This window comes from Dendrobates tinctorius, unplaced genomic scaffold, assembly GCF_039654945.1.
Source record: "Dendrobates tinctorius isolate UK_male_01 unplaced genomic scaffold, ASM3965494v1 ptg000232l, whole genome shotgun sequence".
In the NCBI taxonomy this organism is placed as follows: Eukaryota; Metazoa; Chordata; class Amphibia; order Anura; family Dendrobatidae; genus Dendrobates; species Dendrobates tinctorius.
Window position 1 is genome coordinate 16,300,776 of NW_027361899.1, and position 20,244 is coordinate 16,321,019.

Sequence of the window (20,244 nt, forward strand, 5' to 3'; positions counted from 1 at the left end):
TGGGCTGAGGACTATATACCCTGGCTGAGGACTATATACCCCGGGCTGAGGACTATATACCCTGGCCTGAGGACTATATACCCCGGGCTGAGGACTATATATCCCGGGCTGAGGACTATATACCCCAGGTTGAGGACTATATACCCCAGGTTGAGGACTATATACCCCGGGCTGAGGACAAGATACCTTGTGGTGAGGACTATGTATCCCGGGCTGAGTTCTATATACCCCTGGCTGAGGACTATATACCCTCGGCTGAGGACTATATACACTGGGCTGAGGACTATATACCCCGGCCTGAGGACTATATACCCCGGCCTGAGGACTATATACCCCGGCCTGAGGACTATATACCCCGGCCTGAGGACTATATACCCCGGCCTGAGGACTATATACTCCGGGCTGAGGACTATATACTCCGGGCTGAGGACTATATACTCCGGGCTGAGGACTATATACTCCGGGCTGAGGACTATATACCCCAGGCTGAGGACTATATACCCCTGTCTGAGGACTATATACCCCTGGCTGAGGACTATGTACCCTGGGCTGAGGACTATATACCCCTGTCTGAGGACTATATACCCCTGGCTGTGGACTATGTACCCTGGGCTGAGGACTATATACCCTGGCTGAGGACTATATACCCCTGGCTGAGGACTATGTACCCTGGGCTGAGGACTATATACCCCTGGCTGTGGACTATGTACCCTGGGCTGAGGACTATATACCCTGGCTGAGGACTATATACCCCGGGCTGAAGACTATAGGACTGTATCTGGTACTTTGCCCTGTGGTGATACATTCTGCACACATTTTGACATAGGAAGACATAAGAAAAGCCGGTTGCGGTGCTTTTAAATCTGCGGCCACCATTTGCATGAAAAGACAGATATGATGTGAAACACCATATTAACTCTTGTCACATGGGCTTGTGCGCTATGGATTGTTATCTTGTAGCCTAGTCATTTTCCCAGATAAGACAAGGAGAGATTGCCTTCTAGATGTTGCTATTTCTTAATTAACAGTGTCACACTGGGTAAAAAATCAATTTCAGCTTCGATGCTACACGGAGATACGCCGTACGCCTGCAAAAGCAAATAATCTACAGCCGCCTCCCTAGGCAGTTTCTTCATTATCCGCAGAGAAAACACTCTACCTACTTTATGTAAGTGTTGGCGTTCCCCTCTGGAAAGACATAAGGATGCTTCTTCCGAAATACGTGTCCCACTCGGCTGCAGGGTATAATTTCCAGACTCCCTCCGCACATCCAGACGCGGAATGAGATTTCTGAAAAACATTACATTCAGCTTAGAAATACCTGATATCAGATCCCTGCGCGCCGCGGATTATGCCGGGTGTGTAACACAAGAAACCTAATCAAAACCTAACTGGAAATTCAATGTAGCGGATCCCCTCCTGACTGCAGTAATACCTTATCTACAGACACAGGACGCAGCGCCGCACACCGATACATTGTGTGACACACAATCCTCCCAACAGAAGCAGAAAAAATCTGACAAAATAAAAGTGTCACTTGTCATAAATATTTTTTCATCTTAAAAATTACAAAATGGAAAATGTGCAAAAGTTTGGGCACCCTTGGAGGTTTGTGTGCTCTAGTTACTTTCACCAAGGTTTCAAACCTTAATTAGCCTGTATGGATATGTTCCCACAGTCAGTAAATGCTGCTGGTTGGACGCTGCAAATGTACGCCTCCAGCGGCTTCCCTGTGGAGATGGACATGCTGTGCGTCTTTCCGGACCGCAGCATGTCAATTTATGGTCTCCGCTGCATAAATTACCCATTCACTATCTTTAGATGCAGTAAAACCGCATCACATGCGTATTAAGTGCAGGAATGCAGCTTACTACGCATGTGTACTAATTTAAATAATGTCGTACCTTGTTTCAGCTGGAAGTTCACGTACACTGCAGTTCTCGCGATGAGCTGACCGCGAGAACTGCAGTGCACGTGACCGCCGAGGACCGAATTATCTCCGGTGATCATCTTCAAGCTCTGCTGTGTCTAGATGTCAGGTTGAGTGGTGGCATAATGCCACCATTCAGCCAAAGGCATTCAGATGTGGCAGAGCTGGACTCGTCGTGGGACAGTATGTATATCTTCTTGGCGGACAGGTAAAGATATTGTTGCTTTTTTATTTTAATTCTCTTCCAGGAGACGAGGGCATCCGTGGAATAGGTGATGCAGCAAGCATGGTTTAATTAAGATCTATTAAAGGAGTCTGTGTCATTATTTCAATTAAAAGACTTTATTCTGGCTGTGTCTTTATTTACCATGTAACTATAGGATTAGTAATGGATAGATGTATTACAGACGCATCTTTATTACTAAGGCATGGGCTTGATGTCACCTGACAATACAAAGGTGACATCAACCCCACAAATATGAACTCCACTTGCCACCACTACAGGGCAAGTGGGAAGAGCCGGGTAAAGTGCCACAATTGGTGTATTTTTGGATGCGCCGATTGTGGGGTGGCTGCGGGCTGCTATTTTTAGACTGGTGAGGGCCAAAATCCATTGGCCTCGCCAGCCTGATAATACCAGGCCGCAGCTGTCTGCTTTTTCCTTGACTGGTTAACAAAAATAGGACGACTCCATGCTATTTTTTTTTTGGAGGGGATCCCACTATTTTTGCTAACCATCCAAGGTAAGCAGTCTGCTGTGGTCTGGTATTATCAGGCTGGTAAGGTTCATGGATATTGGATCCCTACCAGCCTGAAATACCAGCCCAAGTAGTCTGCTTTACTCTGGCTGGTTAACAAATATAGGAGGACCCCAAGCTATTTTTTTATTATTATTATTTATTAAAAAGAGGGGACCTCTCTCTGTGCTTTCCTCCACTTCCTGTGTCATGTACGTCCAGCTGTGCGACAAGATTCACTATTATTTAATAATTGCACATGCATAGAAAGCTGCAGAAGCCGACTTTGGCATGTCAGTCACAGGCGGCGCACAGCATAACCACCAATGTCAGCTACCAACCTCAGCACCGGCTACAGAAGAGGACACCACATGTCATGGGAAGGTGACAAGAATGTTTTTGTTTTTTTTTAATGTTAAAGAACAGTGGTAGAATGGGGAACATTGTTAAAGAATAGGCCCAGGAACTGCGACATGATACCAGGAGGGGGCCGAGGATGGGGGGACATATATTACTGGAAGGGGCCAGAATGGGGACATTACACCGGGAAGGGGCCATGATAGGAACATTGTTACAGAAAGGGGCTCAAGATGGAGGACATTATTGCAGGAAGGTTGTTGGACATTACTGCAAGGGGTCCAGGATGGGGGACAATATTACCGAACGGGGCCGAGGATGGTGGATATTATACCAGAAAGGGCCCAGGATGGGAGACATATATTACTGGAAGAAGCCAGGATGGAGGATATTATACCAGAAAGGGCCCAGGATGGGGGACATATATTACTGGAAGGGGCAAGGATGGGGACATTACATCAGGAAGGGACCATGAAAGGAACATTGTTACAGAAATGGACTCAGGATGGGGGACACTATGGCAAGAAGGATGGTAGACATTATTACTGCAAGGGGCCCAGGATGGATGACATTTATACAAGATGGAGGACAATATTACAATATGAGGGGCAACACGAATGTCTTTACAGGATCTAGAACGTCACAGGGGGCTTATACATGTGACCAACATGCAGACAGGGGCCCAAGGTTAAAATTTCACACCGGGGCCCATCGGAATCTAGTTCCGCCAGTGTCTGTAATCATGGGCAGGGGCTCATCTTTTCTCTTTCTTGTCACCTGCGACTGTTTTTTTACACCATGTGTATTGGCGCAGCCTTTTTCTTGTGTTTTCTCGCCCTGACATGCAGCAATGCGATAAATCTCGGAATGTTGCGATCTGCCGGAGTTGCAGAAAAGTAACTTTTGTGCTGCAGAAAGTTTCCCGTGTGAATGTGAGAATGTGATAATAAGTGATACCGTGCGGGAGGTGTGGAGCGCGCTCGGTACTTCTGTAAAGAAAAATGAAAAACAAAAGGTGGAGAAAAGCAGCACGGAGCTTCGCCAGAGGCTTGAAATTCAATCAGAATATTGACTGCGTGGATGCAGAGCGCCAGATAACGGGCACATAATGGCTCCGGGATCCCAGAGGAGGACACTTCCACTTGATGAGTCAATACATTCCAAGGGAAAAAAAAAATACGGAAGGGAAAAACTGATTAGGCGGAGTGAGATTTTCATATATTCTGCCTGGTATATAAACCAATCTGTCACCCTCGATACGTCTGCCGGCTGCGACAGGGCGACTGGCCTATTTTCATCAGTCAGAGACCGAGCATCATGGAGAGGAGATGTATAAATATCTGTGACCGCCAGACATATTTTATTTATCAACTTCTCAATAAAGAAACCGTTGCCCTATCACCTCTCTGAAATATAACGTCCCGCCGGTGGCTGCTGACAGCTGGTCGGCAAGAATAACGTATTACCCACCAAGCCACGTGATCAGGCCTGAGATTTGCTCACATCTGCAAAGGAGCCTTCCCGGGCAATTTCTGGCACAGAAACGAATGGAATACCGCAGTATGTATGTAATTAGATTACTGGAATGATGACAGCAGCAGAAGTGGAGGAGGATGATTTTGTGGGAGAAAGTGACCTGTCTACTTATGGTATGATGTGAATGAGGACAGGACTGCATATGACAGGGGCAGTGTTACAATGTGAGGAAAATGAGAGGGAAATCATAGTCTGGAAAAGGAGATCTCAGGGTACCCCAGCAGTAGAGTATTTAATGAGAGGAGTGTGTTGAGTTTGTGGGACAAAGTGACCTGTCCATTCATGTGATAATGTGAATTAGGACATGGCTGCATATGAAAGGGACAGGCTTACAACAAAAGGAGAGAAATGGGAATGGGAGGGAAATCATAGTCAGAGAGGAAGTTTAAGGGTCCTCTAGCAGTACATCGTTTGCATTGAGAGGAGGGTGTTGATTTTGTGGGAGAAAGTCACCTGTGCACTCATGTGATGATGTGAATGAGGACATGGTGCATGTGACATGGGCAGTCTTTCAAAACCAGAATGAGAGGGAAATTAAAGTCCGAGAGGAAGAATCAGGGTCTCTCGGCAATGCAGAGTATTTAATGAAAGGAGTGTGTTGAGTTTGTGGGGGAAAGTGACTTGTGCACTCATGAGATGACGTGAATGAGAATACCGCTTCATATGACAGGGACAAAGCTTACAATATAAGAACGAGAATGAGATGGAAATCATAGTCTAAGAGAGGAAATATCAGGGTCCCCCAGCAGTGCACAGTATGTAAAGATAGGAGTGTGCTTCTTTTGTTGAGGAAAGTGACCTATCCACTCATATCGTGTGAATAATGACAGGGCTGCATGTGGCAGGAATAGTGTTAAGATGTATAGAGAGGATCGGGAACAAGAGGGAAATCATAGTCTGAGAGTGAAAGGATCAATGTACCCCAGCAGTACAGAGTATGTAATGAGTGGAATGTGTTGATTTTGTGGGAGACAGTGACCTGTCCACACGTGATGATGCGAATGATGACAGGAGCAGTTTTACAATACAAAGAGAATGAAAGGTAAATCATAGTATGAGGAAGGAATCAGGGACCACCAGCAATGCAGAGAATTTAATAAGAGGAGTGTGTTGATTTTGTGGGAAGCAGTGACCTGTCCCCTCATGTGATGATGTGAATGCGGACATGGCTACATATGACAGAGACAGGCTTATGATATAAGGAAAGGAATGGGAATGAGAGGGAAGTATAAGGGACCCACAGCAGTACAGTATTGGAGGAGATGAGTGCGTTGATTTTGTTAGAGGCACTAACCTGTCAAATCATATTGATGTGAATCAGGGAAAAGCTGAATGTGAAGGGGCAGTCTATGATGTGAGGAAATGGCAATGAGAGGGAGAAGAGGAGTTAGTGAGGACACAGCGGCAGGGAGGTGGAGGAGGGACCCCAGAGTATTTCAGAAGGGGAGTTAGTGAGGACACAGCGGCAGGGAGGTGGAGGAGGGACCCCAGAGTATTTCAGAAGGGGAGTTAGTGAGGACACAGCAGCAGGGAGGTTACACAGTGATGGTAGGTCGAGCAGGGACCCCAGCAGCACAGAGTATTTCAGAAGAGCAGTGAGGACACAGCAGCAGGGAGGTCACACAGTGATGGTAGATGGAGGAGAGACCCCAGCAGCACAGAGTATTTCAGAAGAGGAGTTAGTGAGGACACAGTGGCAGGGAGGTCACACAGTGATGGTAGGTCGAGCAGGGACCCCAGCAGCACAGAGTATTTCAGAAGAGGAGTTAGTGAGGACACAGCGGCAGGGAGGTCACACAGTGATGGTACATGGAGGAGGGACCCCAGCAGCACAGAGTATTTCAGAAGAGGAGTTAGTGAGGACACAGCGGCAGGGAGGAGAGACCCCAGCAGCACAGAGTATTTCAGAAGAGGAGTTAGTGAGGACACAGTGGCAGGGAGGTCACTCAGTGATGGTAGATGGAGGAGAGACCCCAGCAGCACAGAGTATTTCAGAAGAGGAGTTAGTGAGGACACAGCGGCAGGGAGGAGGGACCCCAGCAGCACAGAGTATTTTAGAAGAGGAGTTAGTGAGGACACAGCGGCAGGGAGGTCACACAGTGATGGTAGGTCAAGCAGGGACCCCAGCAGCACAGAGTATTAGTGTGATGCTTTCTGACCCAGTTTATGTTGGTTTGATCATTTTTTTCTGAGGAATAAAGATTTTTCTAAATAATTTCCTCCAGGATCTGACTAAGTCTCTTTTTCTTGTATTGCTGGACGTCTGCCTGGAGTGGTCCGAGCGCTGAGAGCGCATTGATTTGGACAACCAGCTGATCGTCTCTTCTGAGGTAATCCATTTTTTAATAGCGCACCAAGTGGTCGTTCTTGGTATTGCACCTAAGGTCACTGGAAAACAGCAGCAGCAGATATAGAGTTATGACAGCCCAAACCACTGACTATACATCTGCCTCCATTAGTAATTAGAAATACTTATTTTCTGCGCAGAAATATCTATTGTTTCCTTTCTGAAATAAATATTCTTCCTCTGTGTAAATTAGCATTTTCATAGCTGAACCGTGAAGTCTGAGTATTTATGGGGCATTAACTTGGGTCTTGGGGGGGGGTGGTTGCAATTCTTCCCATTATTAATGCCTTTACTCAGATGAAACTGATCTCGTGCACCGGTTTCGGGGATGAATATGGCGGTGTCTATCAGGGCTCTCCGGAAGCTTCTGCGGCGATGTTACCAGCTGGAGCGCTGCTGTCTGCTCCTCGATTGTGCCGGATAATAGAAAGTGTCAGCGTCTAAACTCCGGGCTTGTTCTGGCTCAGTCATGCAAGGCTTCTCCTCCTGACACCAGACACGGTTCTGTTTCTAAGTAATTCCATTTGTATTTGTGCTCTTGTCACATTCACCAGACAGATACAGACGGGTATTGAGTTTTCCTTCAGCTCCATCTCATTAAATCTGTAAGCCCGGGCAAAATGTGATACACAAATAGGCTACTTAATATGGCAAGTGCCGTCCATTCACAGAGGAAATGCACAATCCCATTGAACTCAATCAAGGCCGTGTCAAATTAATAGGATGGAGACGTCCTGTAACTAACAAAGTACCTACGCGGAACTACCAAGGTACCGCCACCCTCTAAAAATCAAATAACTGCTCCTAAATGAGAACTAATCTACAGCACAGCTAATATAATCTCTGATACAAAGTTCCAAATCCCCTACATGGACAAAGAATGAAATAATGTATCAGATCTTGTGACAAAGGAGTGAAACAATGTATCCAGTTCAGCTCTGGATACACCGAGGTGCAGTACCCAAAGCAGCCGCCAGGTGGTAGCAGGAAAAATGCATGCTGGGATATATCCAAGGGGTCAGAGCCAGGAGAGAAGAACTAGAAGTTTCAGAAATAGTAGTCAAGAAATAGAAGTAGTTTGTTGTTGGCCCAAGGTGTGATGGTGTGATATGTTATGTGGGTATCATTTTGTGCCTATTTATATTTTATGGACTTCCATAGTGTTCTCTTGTTGCCCTGTATCATTCTGTGTATTCCCCATATTGTCTAGAGTCTCAATTACCATCCAAAAGTCTGATAATTGAATTAGCTCACTTACTGTCTGCAGCCTGACTGTATCTATGTCTCTTGATGAACCCCCCTGTGGTGCCTTAATCCCCAAGGCACCTTTGTCAGGTCTGGGAGGCCTGAAAACCGCCCCAACCTGTCTGACTACCCATGGACATAAGGAGGGGGCTGGGGAGGACAGGGCTGGACAAGTCAGACCATGTGTGGTGATGATTGTGTGAAGTCGGTACGTCAGAGAGAAGGGGAAGCAAATGGACCCATTTATTCTCTGTCTGCTGGATTATTGGACTCTCATCTCCTTGGACATTCATCCTGTTACTGAACTGCATTCGTGTTCGGGACTATTGTATCCTCAGTATGGTGGATTGTTTATGGACCTTTTAGTTTTGCCTATAATAAAGGTCTTGGGAATGTTCACACTTCCCTCGCTCTGTTGATTGTGTGATATTGGAGAAGGACCCATGATACAAGGTTAGGATCATGGTGCTGAATAATAAGCCGCAGCATAGAAATCCCAATAAAGGACAAGAAAATAGGCATAGCAAAGACACAAACTGATCACCAGGCTCAAACGGTATCCTGCCGTTTGGGAAATTATATCAGCGTTTGTACTGAAAAGTAATATTCTACAGCCACCACTAGAGGGCGCTCAAGAGCAAATGGAAGACATTGCTTTCCATAATAGGACAGAATGCAGTAAGCTCCTGAGCTCCCTCTGGTGGTGACTGCAAGGCACTGCATGTGATAATATAACTGTCTAAAAGGGGATTCAGAGCTTTGTGTAATGAAGAGGGAGCACAATGAGAAATGAATCTGCACAGCATCATGGTAAGGGGCGGAGGTTCACTTTAAGTTTCTTATGAGAGCAAGGAGTCGTGGCTTAAGTATAAACTGAAACATGAGCTTCTCTCCGTGGCCAAGTTCAGGGTATGTGGGGCAATGGTCGACTTGTTTCTGTGTGAAGGACTGGTTATGTTCCATCAATTCCTTTTGGTACCGTGTAATACTTCTTTTCCCCTGAGGGGGCACTGCATAGAATTTGAACACTATCTGCTGGCCGCTCTTGAGTATTAGGAGTGATTGCTGGGATCAGCTTTAGTTTTTTTAGGTAACGCATTAAAATAAAATTGCGGGACCAAGGAGAAAAATCCCTTTAAGAACATTAGGAAAAAAAAGTACAAAAAAAATATGTTTAGAGGAGAAATAGAGAACTTTGTAAGTAATACAGAATTAAATGAGAAACGCACCGGGAGATTTGATATGAGAAGCGGGGACAGGACGTCAACCTAGTTGTAGAATTATGGACATGGAGTTTAGTGCAGATTGTGAGGCATCGAGATGGGAAGCGGAGAGTGGAGATAACAGGACCTGGCACTAATCACAAGGAGGAGGCCGAGGGGATTAGACAGAGTTATCTGCCAGAGACAGATGAAAAGAGGCATCTCACCTGCAATACGGGAGCAAGAGAAAAGCCTCGTCATGGAGGCCGGAAAGAGCAGACATTCATACCCGAGACTTGTCCTTGGGAATAGGCGGCATCAGCACAGGCTGAGACCAGGTCCGGAAGAAATATTCCCCAAAATCAAGCTATTCCCTATCTATAGAGATCCCCAGCGATCCCAAGATTAGCCCCCCTGGAGTGCAGGAGCGCATGTTCAGGGGCAAATCCATTCATTCTGGATGGGACTGGCGGAAAGAAACGGGAGCTGTAATCTCCAGTCCCATAGACAATGAAAGGAGAGGATGCCGAGCATGTGCACCTCCGCTCCATTCAGGACAGGACTGTGGAGCACAGCGCTCGGCTTTTTCCGTCAGTCCTTGTGAGGAACAGCACGGCCGGGGCCACCAATACGCCACTATCCCACCACCGACACGGGTTTGTCAGCGGACGGAGGGACGTGACGCACTGCCGGCACACGGCGATCACAGGCACAGTGGGGGCTTATCTTAGTTATCCCACCGCTGGCACCATGTGATCAAAACCCAGCAAGCTAATCTTGCTCTAACATTTACCGCAGGGGGGTATTTTGGATGCCCCACCACTGCTAACAACCTTCCAAGAACTGCGGGGATTTATGTATATCCCACTTTCTCAGTTCCACTTTGGAACTTGCAGCTCTCCAGCGCCCCCCTTACCCTCAGGTCAGTCAGGGAACTGCACCTAGGATAATTAGTCGCCGGACGGGCTGCTTGTTGTGCACGGGCAATTAGGCTACTGCAGTGAGGGAATTATCAATGCTGTGGCCTCAACCACTCACCCAGCAATATAAGACCCTTCCGGACTGCCAACCAGCCTAACTAACCGCACACACCACGCTACCACCAGCCACACTTTACTTAATCAAAGAGCTAATTAAGAGGGTCCGTGGCAAACCCCCAAATTAGTAGTGATTATCTAAAAGAGAAAGGCGCATAGTTCGTTTCTTAGAGCATGGAGACAGAGCTAATAGATTTTTATCATTTATTCCCAAAATGTGGGCAGTAATTACAAAAGTTGCTATAAAGTTGAGACATTAAATATGTACAATGCAGTATAAAACAAAAGGATTAAAATACCAGATTAACACTTACATGTGCTTAGTTGGTATTAGGCAACCCATGCGGCTCGGGGGATGGGCAGCAACCAAACATTCCAAGACATGGGGTAGGTCTGTTCAGCCTCAGAACTCCAACTGACTGGAGTTTGGTAGGGAATACCTTATAGCCTAGGGTCTGTGACCTCACGAAATGGGCGGTCTGGTGAGGTCCAACCCCCCTTTCTCTAAGTTATGATTTGGCTACAAAACTTAGAATAACTATATCTAAACGAGAAAAGCCCATCCCAACACACATAGAGCATCATTGTTTGTGATTTATCAAACAGAATCCAGCAACACCAAACATGCCATAATTAAGACACTCCATTTGGGAGCAATACATATCTCAGTTTCTGGAGGAATTAGGATCATGAAAATTAGAGATCGGTAAGCTGCTTTCGTTGCCTACGCAGTGATATGGTTATTATATCTCTGAGTTGTATGGTTTTTGCAATATGACTTGTTTTAATACTTCCCATATACTGGCATCCAGCCTCGGCCAGAACAAAGAGATCTTTTCCCTATAGCTGTGCGGGGGGGGAAGGAGGAGAAGGCTTCGAGAGGAAATGCCCAGTATCAGGCTTCAGATGCAGGCAGAAAGCTGTACACACACAGCTGCTAGGGGGAAAAAGGAGGGGGGCTGCAAGAGCTGACAGGCTACTTTCTCATAGAATGAAGGATTCTAGAAGGTTACAGAAAACATCACACTTTATAGACATTTTACATTACAGTCCTATAATAGTATGGACGCTGAGCATGAGCACCTCCGCTCCATTCTGGACAGGGCTGCGGAGTACAGCGCTCGGCTTTCTCCATCAGTCCTATAATAGTACGGACGCTGAGCATGCGCACCTCCGCTCCATTCTGGACGGGGATGCGGAGTACAGCGCTTGGCTTTCTCCATCAGTCCTATAATAGTATAGACGCTGAGCATGAGCACGTTCGCTCCATTCAGGACAGGGCTGCAGAGTACAGCGCTCGGCTTTCTCCATCAGTCCTATAATAGTACAGACGCTGAGCATGAGCACGTCCGCTCCATTCAGGATGGGGCTGCGGAGTACAGCGCTCAGCTTTTTCCATCAGTCTTATAATAGAACGGACACTGATCATGCGCACCTCCGTTCCATTCAGGACAGGGCTGCGGAGTACAGCGCTCGGCTTTCTCCATCAGTCCTATAATAGTACAGACGCTGAGCATGAGCACGTCCGCTCCATTCAGGATGGGGCTGCGGAGTACAGCGCTCAGCTTTTTCCATCAGTCTTATAATAGAACGGACACTGATCATGCGCACCTCCGTTCCATTCAGGACAGGACTGTGGAGCACAGCGCTCGGCTTTTTCCGTCAGACCTATGATAGAACGGACGCTGAGCATGCGCACCTCCGCTGCATTCAGGACGGGGCTGTGGAGTACAGCACTCACCTTTTTCCGTCACTCCTATAATAGTATGGATGAAGAGCATGCGCACTTCCACTCCATTCAGGACGGGGCTGCGGAGTACAGCGCTTGGCTTTCTCCATCAGTCCTATAATAGTACAGACGCTGAGCATGAGCACCTCCGCTCCATTCAGGACAGGGCTGCAGAGTACAGCACTCGGCTTTTTCCATCAGTCCTATAATAGAACAGACACTGAGCATGCGCACCTCCGCTCCATTCAGGACAGGGCTGCAGAGTACAGCACTCGGCTTTTTCCATCAGTCCTATAATAGAACGGACACTGAGCATGCGAACCTCCGTTCCACTCAGGACAGGGCTGCAGAGAACAGCACTCGGCTTTTTCCGTCAGACCTATAATAGAACGGACGCTGAGCATGCGCACCTCCGCTGCATTCAGGACGGGGCTGTGGAGTACAGAGCCCGTCTTTTTCCAACCCTTTCATTATCAGGTCCACGGACATCTTTCTACTTTCATTTTTTTTTAAATTTATTTTCATATTATTTTATTTTTATTGTTTCACTTACCGAAATTCTCTCCTCCCCAGATGTCCATGGCGGTGTCGTACTTCCCCAAGTGATTGAACCAAGACTTGTCGATGACGAAGAGCCCCCCAGCGATGACTGGGGTCCTGCGGATAACACATAGGGGGCACAATGTCAGGCTAAAATGGGGAATTCTCATATTCTCACCCAGCTGTGCCACCTGCCCATTTACTTCTCTTTATTTTGTAATCATTAATTGTCCTCTTTTGACTATTATTTATTCCAGAGCATAAGAGTTTTCACCCCTCGGATCTAGCGCTGCCTCTCCGCCGCTGCTCAGATCTTTATTGACAAGTTGCAATGATGACATCATGTATACAGCACTGCAGCCAATCAATGGACTCAGCAGCTCGTGCCGGCTACAACAGAGAGTATCAGCGATTGGCTGCAGGGGTTAAGATTGCTGTAGACCTGGAGTCACTGCTGCAGCCGATCAACAAACACCGGAGCAGCAGCAGAGAAGCAATGATAGAGTTTCTGACTGCATGCAGAAACAAAACGTCCCACAAGACAACCCCTTTAAGAACCACTTGTGTTCTCGCTGCCTCCCAAGAACCGCAATTTTTTACAATCTTATTTCCAGAGACATAGCTGCATGGTTGCTTAGTTTTTGTGGGATAAGTTGTATTTTTCTGCTGGGAAAAGTAAAATAAAATAAAGTTAAAATAAAGAAAAAAAAAGTAATTTCACCAATGTTGTTTTGGGCGATTTCATGCTTTTAATGGCGTTCATGGTGCAGAATAAATACCCTGATAACATTACTGGATGAGCACAATTATAACAATATCACAATATATATACGGTAGCTTTTTTGTGTGTTTTTGTTTAGGTTAAATTTAATTTCAAAGTTTGAAATAAAAATTTAGCTTTGTGTCAACATTTTCTGCGTCCCATAACTTTTTCATATTTGGTCTGTATTTAGGCTGGCACAATTTTCCTGCCTTATTTTTTTTAACACTAGCTCAGTGCACCATTTTCACCCTTCATGATCATTTATTACCCAGCAGCTCCTACTCTCTCTCCCTGTGCCCTGTGATCAGATGACCGTTGGTCCTGAAGAAGAAATGCTGACAGTAATTCTAATAACTGTATACACAGAGCTCGTTAAGCATTGCGTATATAGCAATTGGAAAGGCAGAGATGGTAGTAAACCATCTCTGCCTTCACTGTGAGGAGTCTGGCTGAGTCTAACTGCTGACTCCTCGCTACATGATCAGCAGCTTACTCTGCACTGACATTTTAATGTCAGCACAGAGTAAAGTGTGGACCGCCTGGATGATTAAGACTTATGGGCAGCCCGGAAGTAGATAAACTTTGCTTTTGGATTATTTTTATATCAGTCTTCCTTAGAGACTTGAACCTGTGGTCACTTGTACAATTCTGTACACTGTAACACTTATATTGTAATTATTCTGAACTATGATGAAGTTCCCGCCTACATCTGACCGCTTAGATGACTCACTATTGCATCTAATCAGTTAATCTGAGATAATAGGTAGCTACTGAGCCTGCATCTTACATACCCGCCAACAACACGATGTTTTTCACTGTCGATAAGTTGACAATGTACAGAATTTAACAGGAAAACTTTTTAAAGTCTCTATATTAAATTGTTGGCCTTATGGGAATCCTTTTTCTGCTGCTGATCCCGGCCCAGGATTGATAAGGATGTTGTAATTTTTTACGTATTTTGGATTTTATACTTACTTTATTGGTTCTGTGGGGTCCAATCTTTTAGCCTTTTGTTCTGTAGTGAGCTGCTCCCATTTAAAGTGCAAACTCCAGTCAAAGCCTAATAAAAAAAGTAAATTATGTATATGTAAATAAATATACAAAATGTAGAAAAAGTATTTATTTTTTTCAAAAACAGCAGCGCCACTCTATTTAATTGGCTGTATTTGGTACTGCAGGTCAATCCCATAGAAGTGAATAGAACTGAGCAGCAATAACGGACACTGGCCATATACAAGAGTGGCGCTGATTTATGGTAGCAGAGGGGTTTTTCCAATTTCTTTCCACCGATTTAAACTAAGCAAATAGTCTTGTATCTAAAGAAAAACAAACATTAGTAATAAGATCCATATTCCTAACAAACGCTCATAAAATACCGCTGCGCCAACAAGCCAAATTTTTAGGCTATTGGGAAGAAGAAAGGGACGGACCTAGGGGTGAAGCAGTAGACAACTAATAGAGGACCTGTCCCCAGGTCAATAACAGTGAGTTTATGCCTCTGTTTTATTCTTGCTACTCCGCTTATTATTCATGTTTCTTTTTCTTATATCCGCCGCACGATTCCATAGTCTTTTTATTGAAAGCTTATATTTATGAAATTTACCAAGAGGGGGTGTGGCCTCCAGGGTAATTATGCAGAACATTCTAAAGACCCGCCTCAGAGGATCCTGTGAGCTACACCCCATTTGTAAAGACCATAAAAATTAGCACCAAATAAAAAGGCTCATATCTCTTGAACCGTGTGACGAATGTATAAAAAAGAAAAAAAAAAAAGAGGAATACTTAGTTCTGGTCATTAAGTTTTAGGGACTGGTATATGGTCTGCTGAATTTTAGGGACCTGGTATAAAGTCTGAAGTAAAATAAGGGGTTGGCTTGGGGTGTACATACATGTATTGGGTGGTTAGATTAATTTTAGACGTTTAAAGTAATTTTAAGGTGTGGTCTGGGGTCTCAATAAATGTATGATTTAGGGTTTGAATTAATTTTAGGTTTTTTTTGTGTGGCGAGGGTCTAAATTAATATTAGGGATCTGGGTTTGAGGTTTGAATGAGTTCGGGAGTGTGAACGGGTTGTCACAATAACAAAGCAATGTCAGTAATAATAATTTGCCGCTTCTTTAGTGCTTGAATGATGATGTCATATGATGACATCATCTCAGTGATACAAGTAGAAGGTCCCCAGTATTAGGAATCGATTGTCTGCAGCGCTCTTCTCTGCCCTCCCGGTGAGGTAACCACATATGTTATTTGGTAAGCACATAAGTTTATGTACGGTTAATATAACAGCACGGACGCCCCGTGGGCATTAATGACAATGCCTCATATCCGTGACTCCTCTCTGCTACTAACGTAAATTGTAATCCGCCGGCAGCTTGTTTTCCACATTAGGCGCAGCTTTCCTGAGTGGGTCTGGATCTGCGGTGGAGGAAACATCTGCTCGGGTGGAAGGTAAGACGGTGCGTCCTGCTCATATGTAATCCCTCCACACGTACTCCATGTAATGCTCCTGAGACCCGGCGCACAGAAGGAAATGAAGCATGTAATGTAGAATAAAATGTAAAAATAACGACTATTCCAGACGATAAGGAGAAACGTTACACCAAAAATATCACTCAACTGAAGCAGGTAGGCAGCAACAGACCCTCTGACTGATTTGGGGGAACCGTGCAGATCACAAAGCCCTCACTGTCCCCAAATAACACTGATCCATATGGACAACGCGAAGGAGAAGTGGACAGTGGTAAAAAGGACATTATGCTCAGCCTCCTATCACAATAAGCCAGTGATCGCCAATAAAATACCAAACTAAACATGTACTATAATACTGCCCCTATGTACAAAAATATAACTACTATAATACTGCACCCTATATACAAGAATATAACTACTATAATACTGCCCCCTATATACAAGAATATAACTACTATAATACTGCTCCAATATACAAGAATATAACTACTATAATACTGCTCCCTATATACAAGAATATAACTACTATAATACTGCTCCCTATATACAAGAATATAACTACTATAATACTGCTCCTATGTACAAGAATATAACTACTATAATACTGCTCTTATGTTCAAGAATATAACTACTATAATACTGCCCCTATGTACAAGAATATAACTACTATAATACTGCTCCTATATACTAGAATATAACTACTATAATACTGCTCCTATTTACAAGAATATAACTACTATAATACTGCTCCTATTTACAAGAATATAACTACTATAATACTGCTCCCTATGTACAAGAATATAACTACTATAATACTGCCCCTATGTACAAGAATATAACTACTATAATACTGCTCCTACGTACAAAAAAATAACTAATAAAATACTGCCCCATATGTACAAGAATATAACTACTATAATACTGCTCCTATGTACAAGAATATAACTACTACAATACTGCTCCTATGTACAAGAATATAACTACTATAATATTGCTCCTATTTACAAGAATATAACTACTATAATACTGCTCCTATGTACAAGAATATAACTACTATAATACTGCTCCTACATACAAGAATATAACTACAATAATACTGCTCCTATGTTATGTACAAGAATATAACTACTATAATACTGCTCCTATGTACAAGAATATAACTACTATAATACTGCCCCTATGTACAAGAATATAACTACTATAATACTGCTCCTATACACTAGAATATAACTGCTATAATACTGCTCCCTATGTACAAGAATATAACTACTATAATACTGCCCCTATGTACAAGAATATAACTACTATAATACTGCTCCTATTTACAAGAATATAACTACTATAATACTGCCCCTATGTACAAGAATATAACTACTACAATACTGCTCCTATGTACAAGAATATAACTACTATAATATTGCTCCTATTTACAAGAATATAACTACTATAATACTGCTCCTATGTACAAGAATATAACTACTATAATACTGCTCCTACATACAAGAATATAACTACAATAATACTGCTCCTATGTACAAGAATATAACTACTATAATACTGCTCCTACGTACAAAAAAATAACTAATAAAATACTGCTCCCTATGTACAAGAATATAACTACTATAATACTGCTCCTATGTACAAGAATATAACTACTATAATACTGCTCCTATTTACAAGAATATAACTACTATAATACTGCCCCTATGTACAAGAATATAACTACTACAATACTGCTCCTATGTACAAGAATATAACTACTATAATATTGCTCCTATTTACAAGAATATAACTACTATAATACTGCTCCTATGTACAAGAATATAACTACTATAATACTGCTCCTACATACAAGAATATAACTACAATAATACTGCTCCTATGTTATGTACAAGAATATAACTACTATAATACTTCCCCCTATGTACAAGAATATAACTACTATAATACTGCTCCTATGTACAAGAATATAACTACTATAATACTGTCCCTATGTACAAGAATATAACTACTATAACTCTGTCCCTATGTACAAGAATATAACTACTATAATACTGCTCCCTATGTACAAGAATATAACTACTATAATACTGCCCCCTATGTACAAGAATATAACTACTATAATACTGTCCCTATGTACAAGAATATAACTACTATAATACTGCTCCCTATGTACAAGAATATAACTACTAAAATACTGCCCCCTATGTACAAGAATATAACTACTATAATACTGCTCCTATGTACAAGAATATAACTATAATACTGTCCCTATGTACAAGAATATAACTACTATAATACTGCTCCCTATGTACAAGAATATAACTACTATAATACTGCTCCTATGTACAAGAATATAACTACTATAATACTGCCCCTATGTACAAGAATATAACTACTATAATACTGCTCCTATACACTAGAATATAACTGCTATAATACTGCTCCCTATGTACAAGAATATAACTACTATAATACTGCCCCTATGTACAAGAATATAACTACTATAATACTGCTCCTATTTACAAGAATATAACTACTATAATACTGCCCCTATGTACAAGAATATAACTACTACAATACTGCTCCTATGTACAAGAATATAACTACTATAATATTGCTCCTATTTACAAGAATATAACTACTATAATACTGCTCCTATGTACAAGAATATAACTACTATAATACTGCTCCTACATACAAGAATATAACTACAATAATACTGCTCCTATGTACAAGAATATAACTACTATAATACTGCTCCTACGTACAAAAAAATAACTAATAAAATACTGCTCCCTATGTACAAGAATATAACTACTATAATACTGCTCCTATGTACAAGAATATAACTACTATAATACTGCTCCTATTTACAAGAATATAACTACTATAATACTGCCCCTATGTACAAGAATATAACTACTACAATACTGCTCCTATGTACAAGAATATAACTACTATAATATTGCTCCTATTTACAAGAATATAACTACTATAATACTGCTCCTATGTACAAGAATATAACTACTATAATACTGCTCCTACATACAAGAATATAACTACAATAATACTGCTCCTATGTTATGTACAAGAATATAACTACTATAATACTTCCCCCTATGTACAAGAATATAACTACTATAATACTGCTCCTATGTACAAGAATATAACTACTATAATACTGTCCCTATGTACAAGAATATAACTACTATAACTCTGTCCCTATGTACAAGAATATAACTACTATAATACTGCTCCCTATGTACAAGAATATAACTACTATAATACTGCCCCCTATGTACAAGAATATAACTACTATAATACTGTCCCTATGTACAAGAATATAACTACTATAATACTGCTCCCTATGTACAAGAATATAACTACTAAAATACTGCCCCCTATGTACAAGAATATAACTACTATAATACTGCTCCTTTGTACAAGAATATAACTATAATACTGTCCCTATGTACAAGAATATAACTACTATAATACTGTCCCTATGTACAAGAATATAACTACTATAATACTGTCCCTATGTACAAGAATATAACTACTATAATACTGCCCCCTATGTACAAGAATATAACTACTATAATACTGCTCCTATGCACAAGAATATAACTACTATAATACTGTCCCTATGTACAAGAATATAACTACTATAATACTGTCCCTATGTACAAGAATATAACTACTATAATACTGCTCCCTATGTACAAGAATATAACTACTATAATACTGCTCCTACGTACAAGAAAATAACTACTAAAATACTGCCCCCTATGTACAAGAATATAACTACTATAATACTGCTCCTATGTACAAGAATATAACTACTATAATACTGCTCCTATTTACAAGAATATAACTACTATAATACTGCTCCTACGTACAAGAAAATAACTACTAAAATACTGCCCCCTATGTACAAGAATATAACTACTATAATACTGCCCCTATGTACAAGAATATAACTACTATAATACTGCTCCTATGTACAAGAGTATTACTACTATAATATTGCTCCTATTTACAAGAATATAACTACTATAATACTGCTCCTATGTACAAGAATATAACTACTATAATACTGCTCCTATTTACAAGAATATAACTACTATAATACTGCTCCTACGTACAAGAAAATAACTACTAAAATACTGCCCCTATGTACAAGAATATAACTACTATAATACTGCCCCTATGTACAAGAATATAACTACTATAATACTGCTCCTATGTACAAGAGTATTACTACTATAATATTGCTCCTATTTACAAGAATATAACTACTATAATACTGCTCCTATGCACAAGAATATAACTACTATAATACCGCTCC

The 20,244-nt window shown here is 42.2% G+C and overlaps 1 protein-coding gene across 1 annotated transcript in view; it reads right to left on the reverse strand.

The window, feature by feature from the left end:
* Positions 1-20,244, reverse strand: part of GALNT14 (polypeptide N-acetylgalactosaminyltransferase 14) — a 531,963-nt gene that overhangs the window by 39,969 nt on the left and 471,750 nt on the right. The window contains exons 8-10 of the mRNA XM_073556362.1: positions 14,399-14,483; positions 12,674-12,777; positions 1,164-1,290 (exon numbers count right to left, since the gene is read on the reverse strand). Coding sequence (XP_073412463.1) covers positions 1,164-1,290; positions 12,674-12,777; positions 14,399-14,483 — 316 coding nt within the window. The remainder of the gene's footprint in view (positions 1-1,163; positions 1,291-12,673; positions 12,778-14,398; positions 14,484-20,244) is intronic.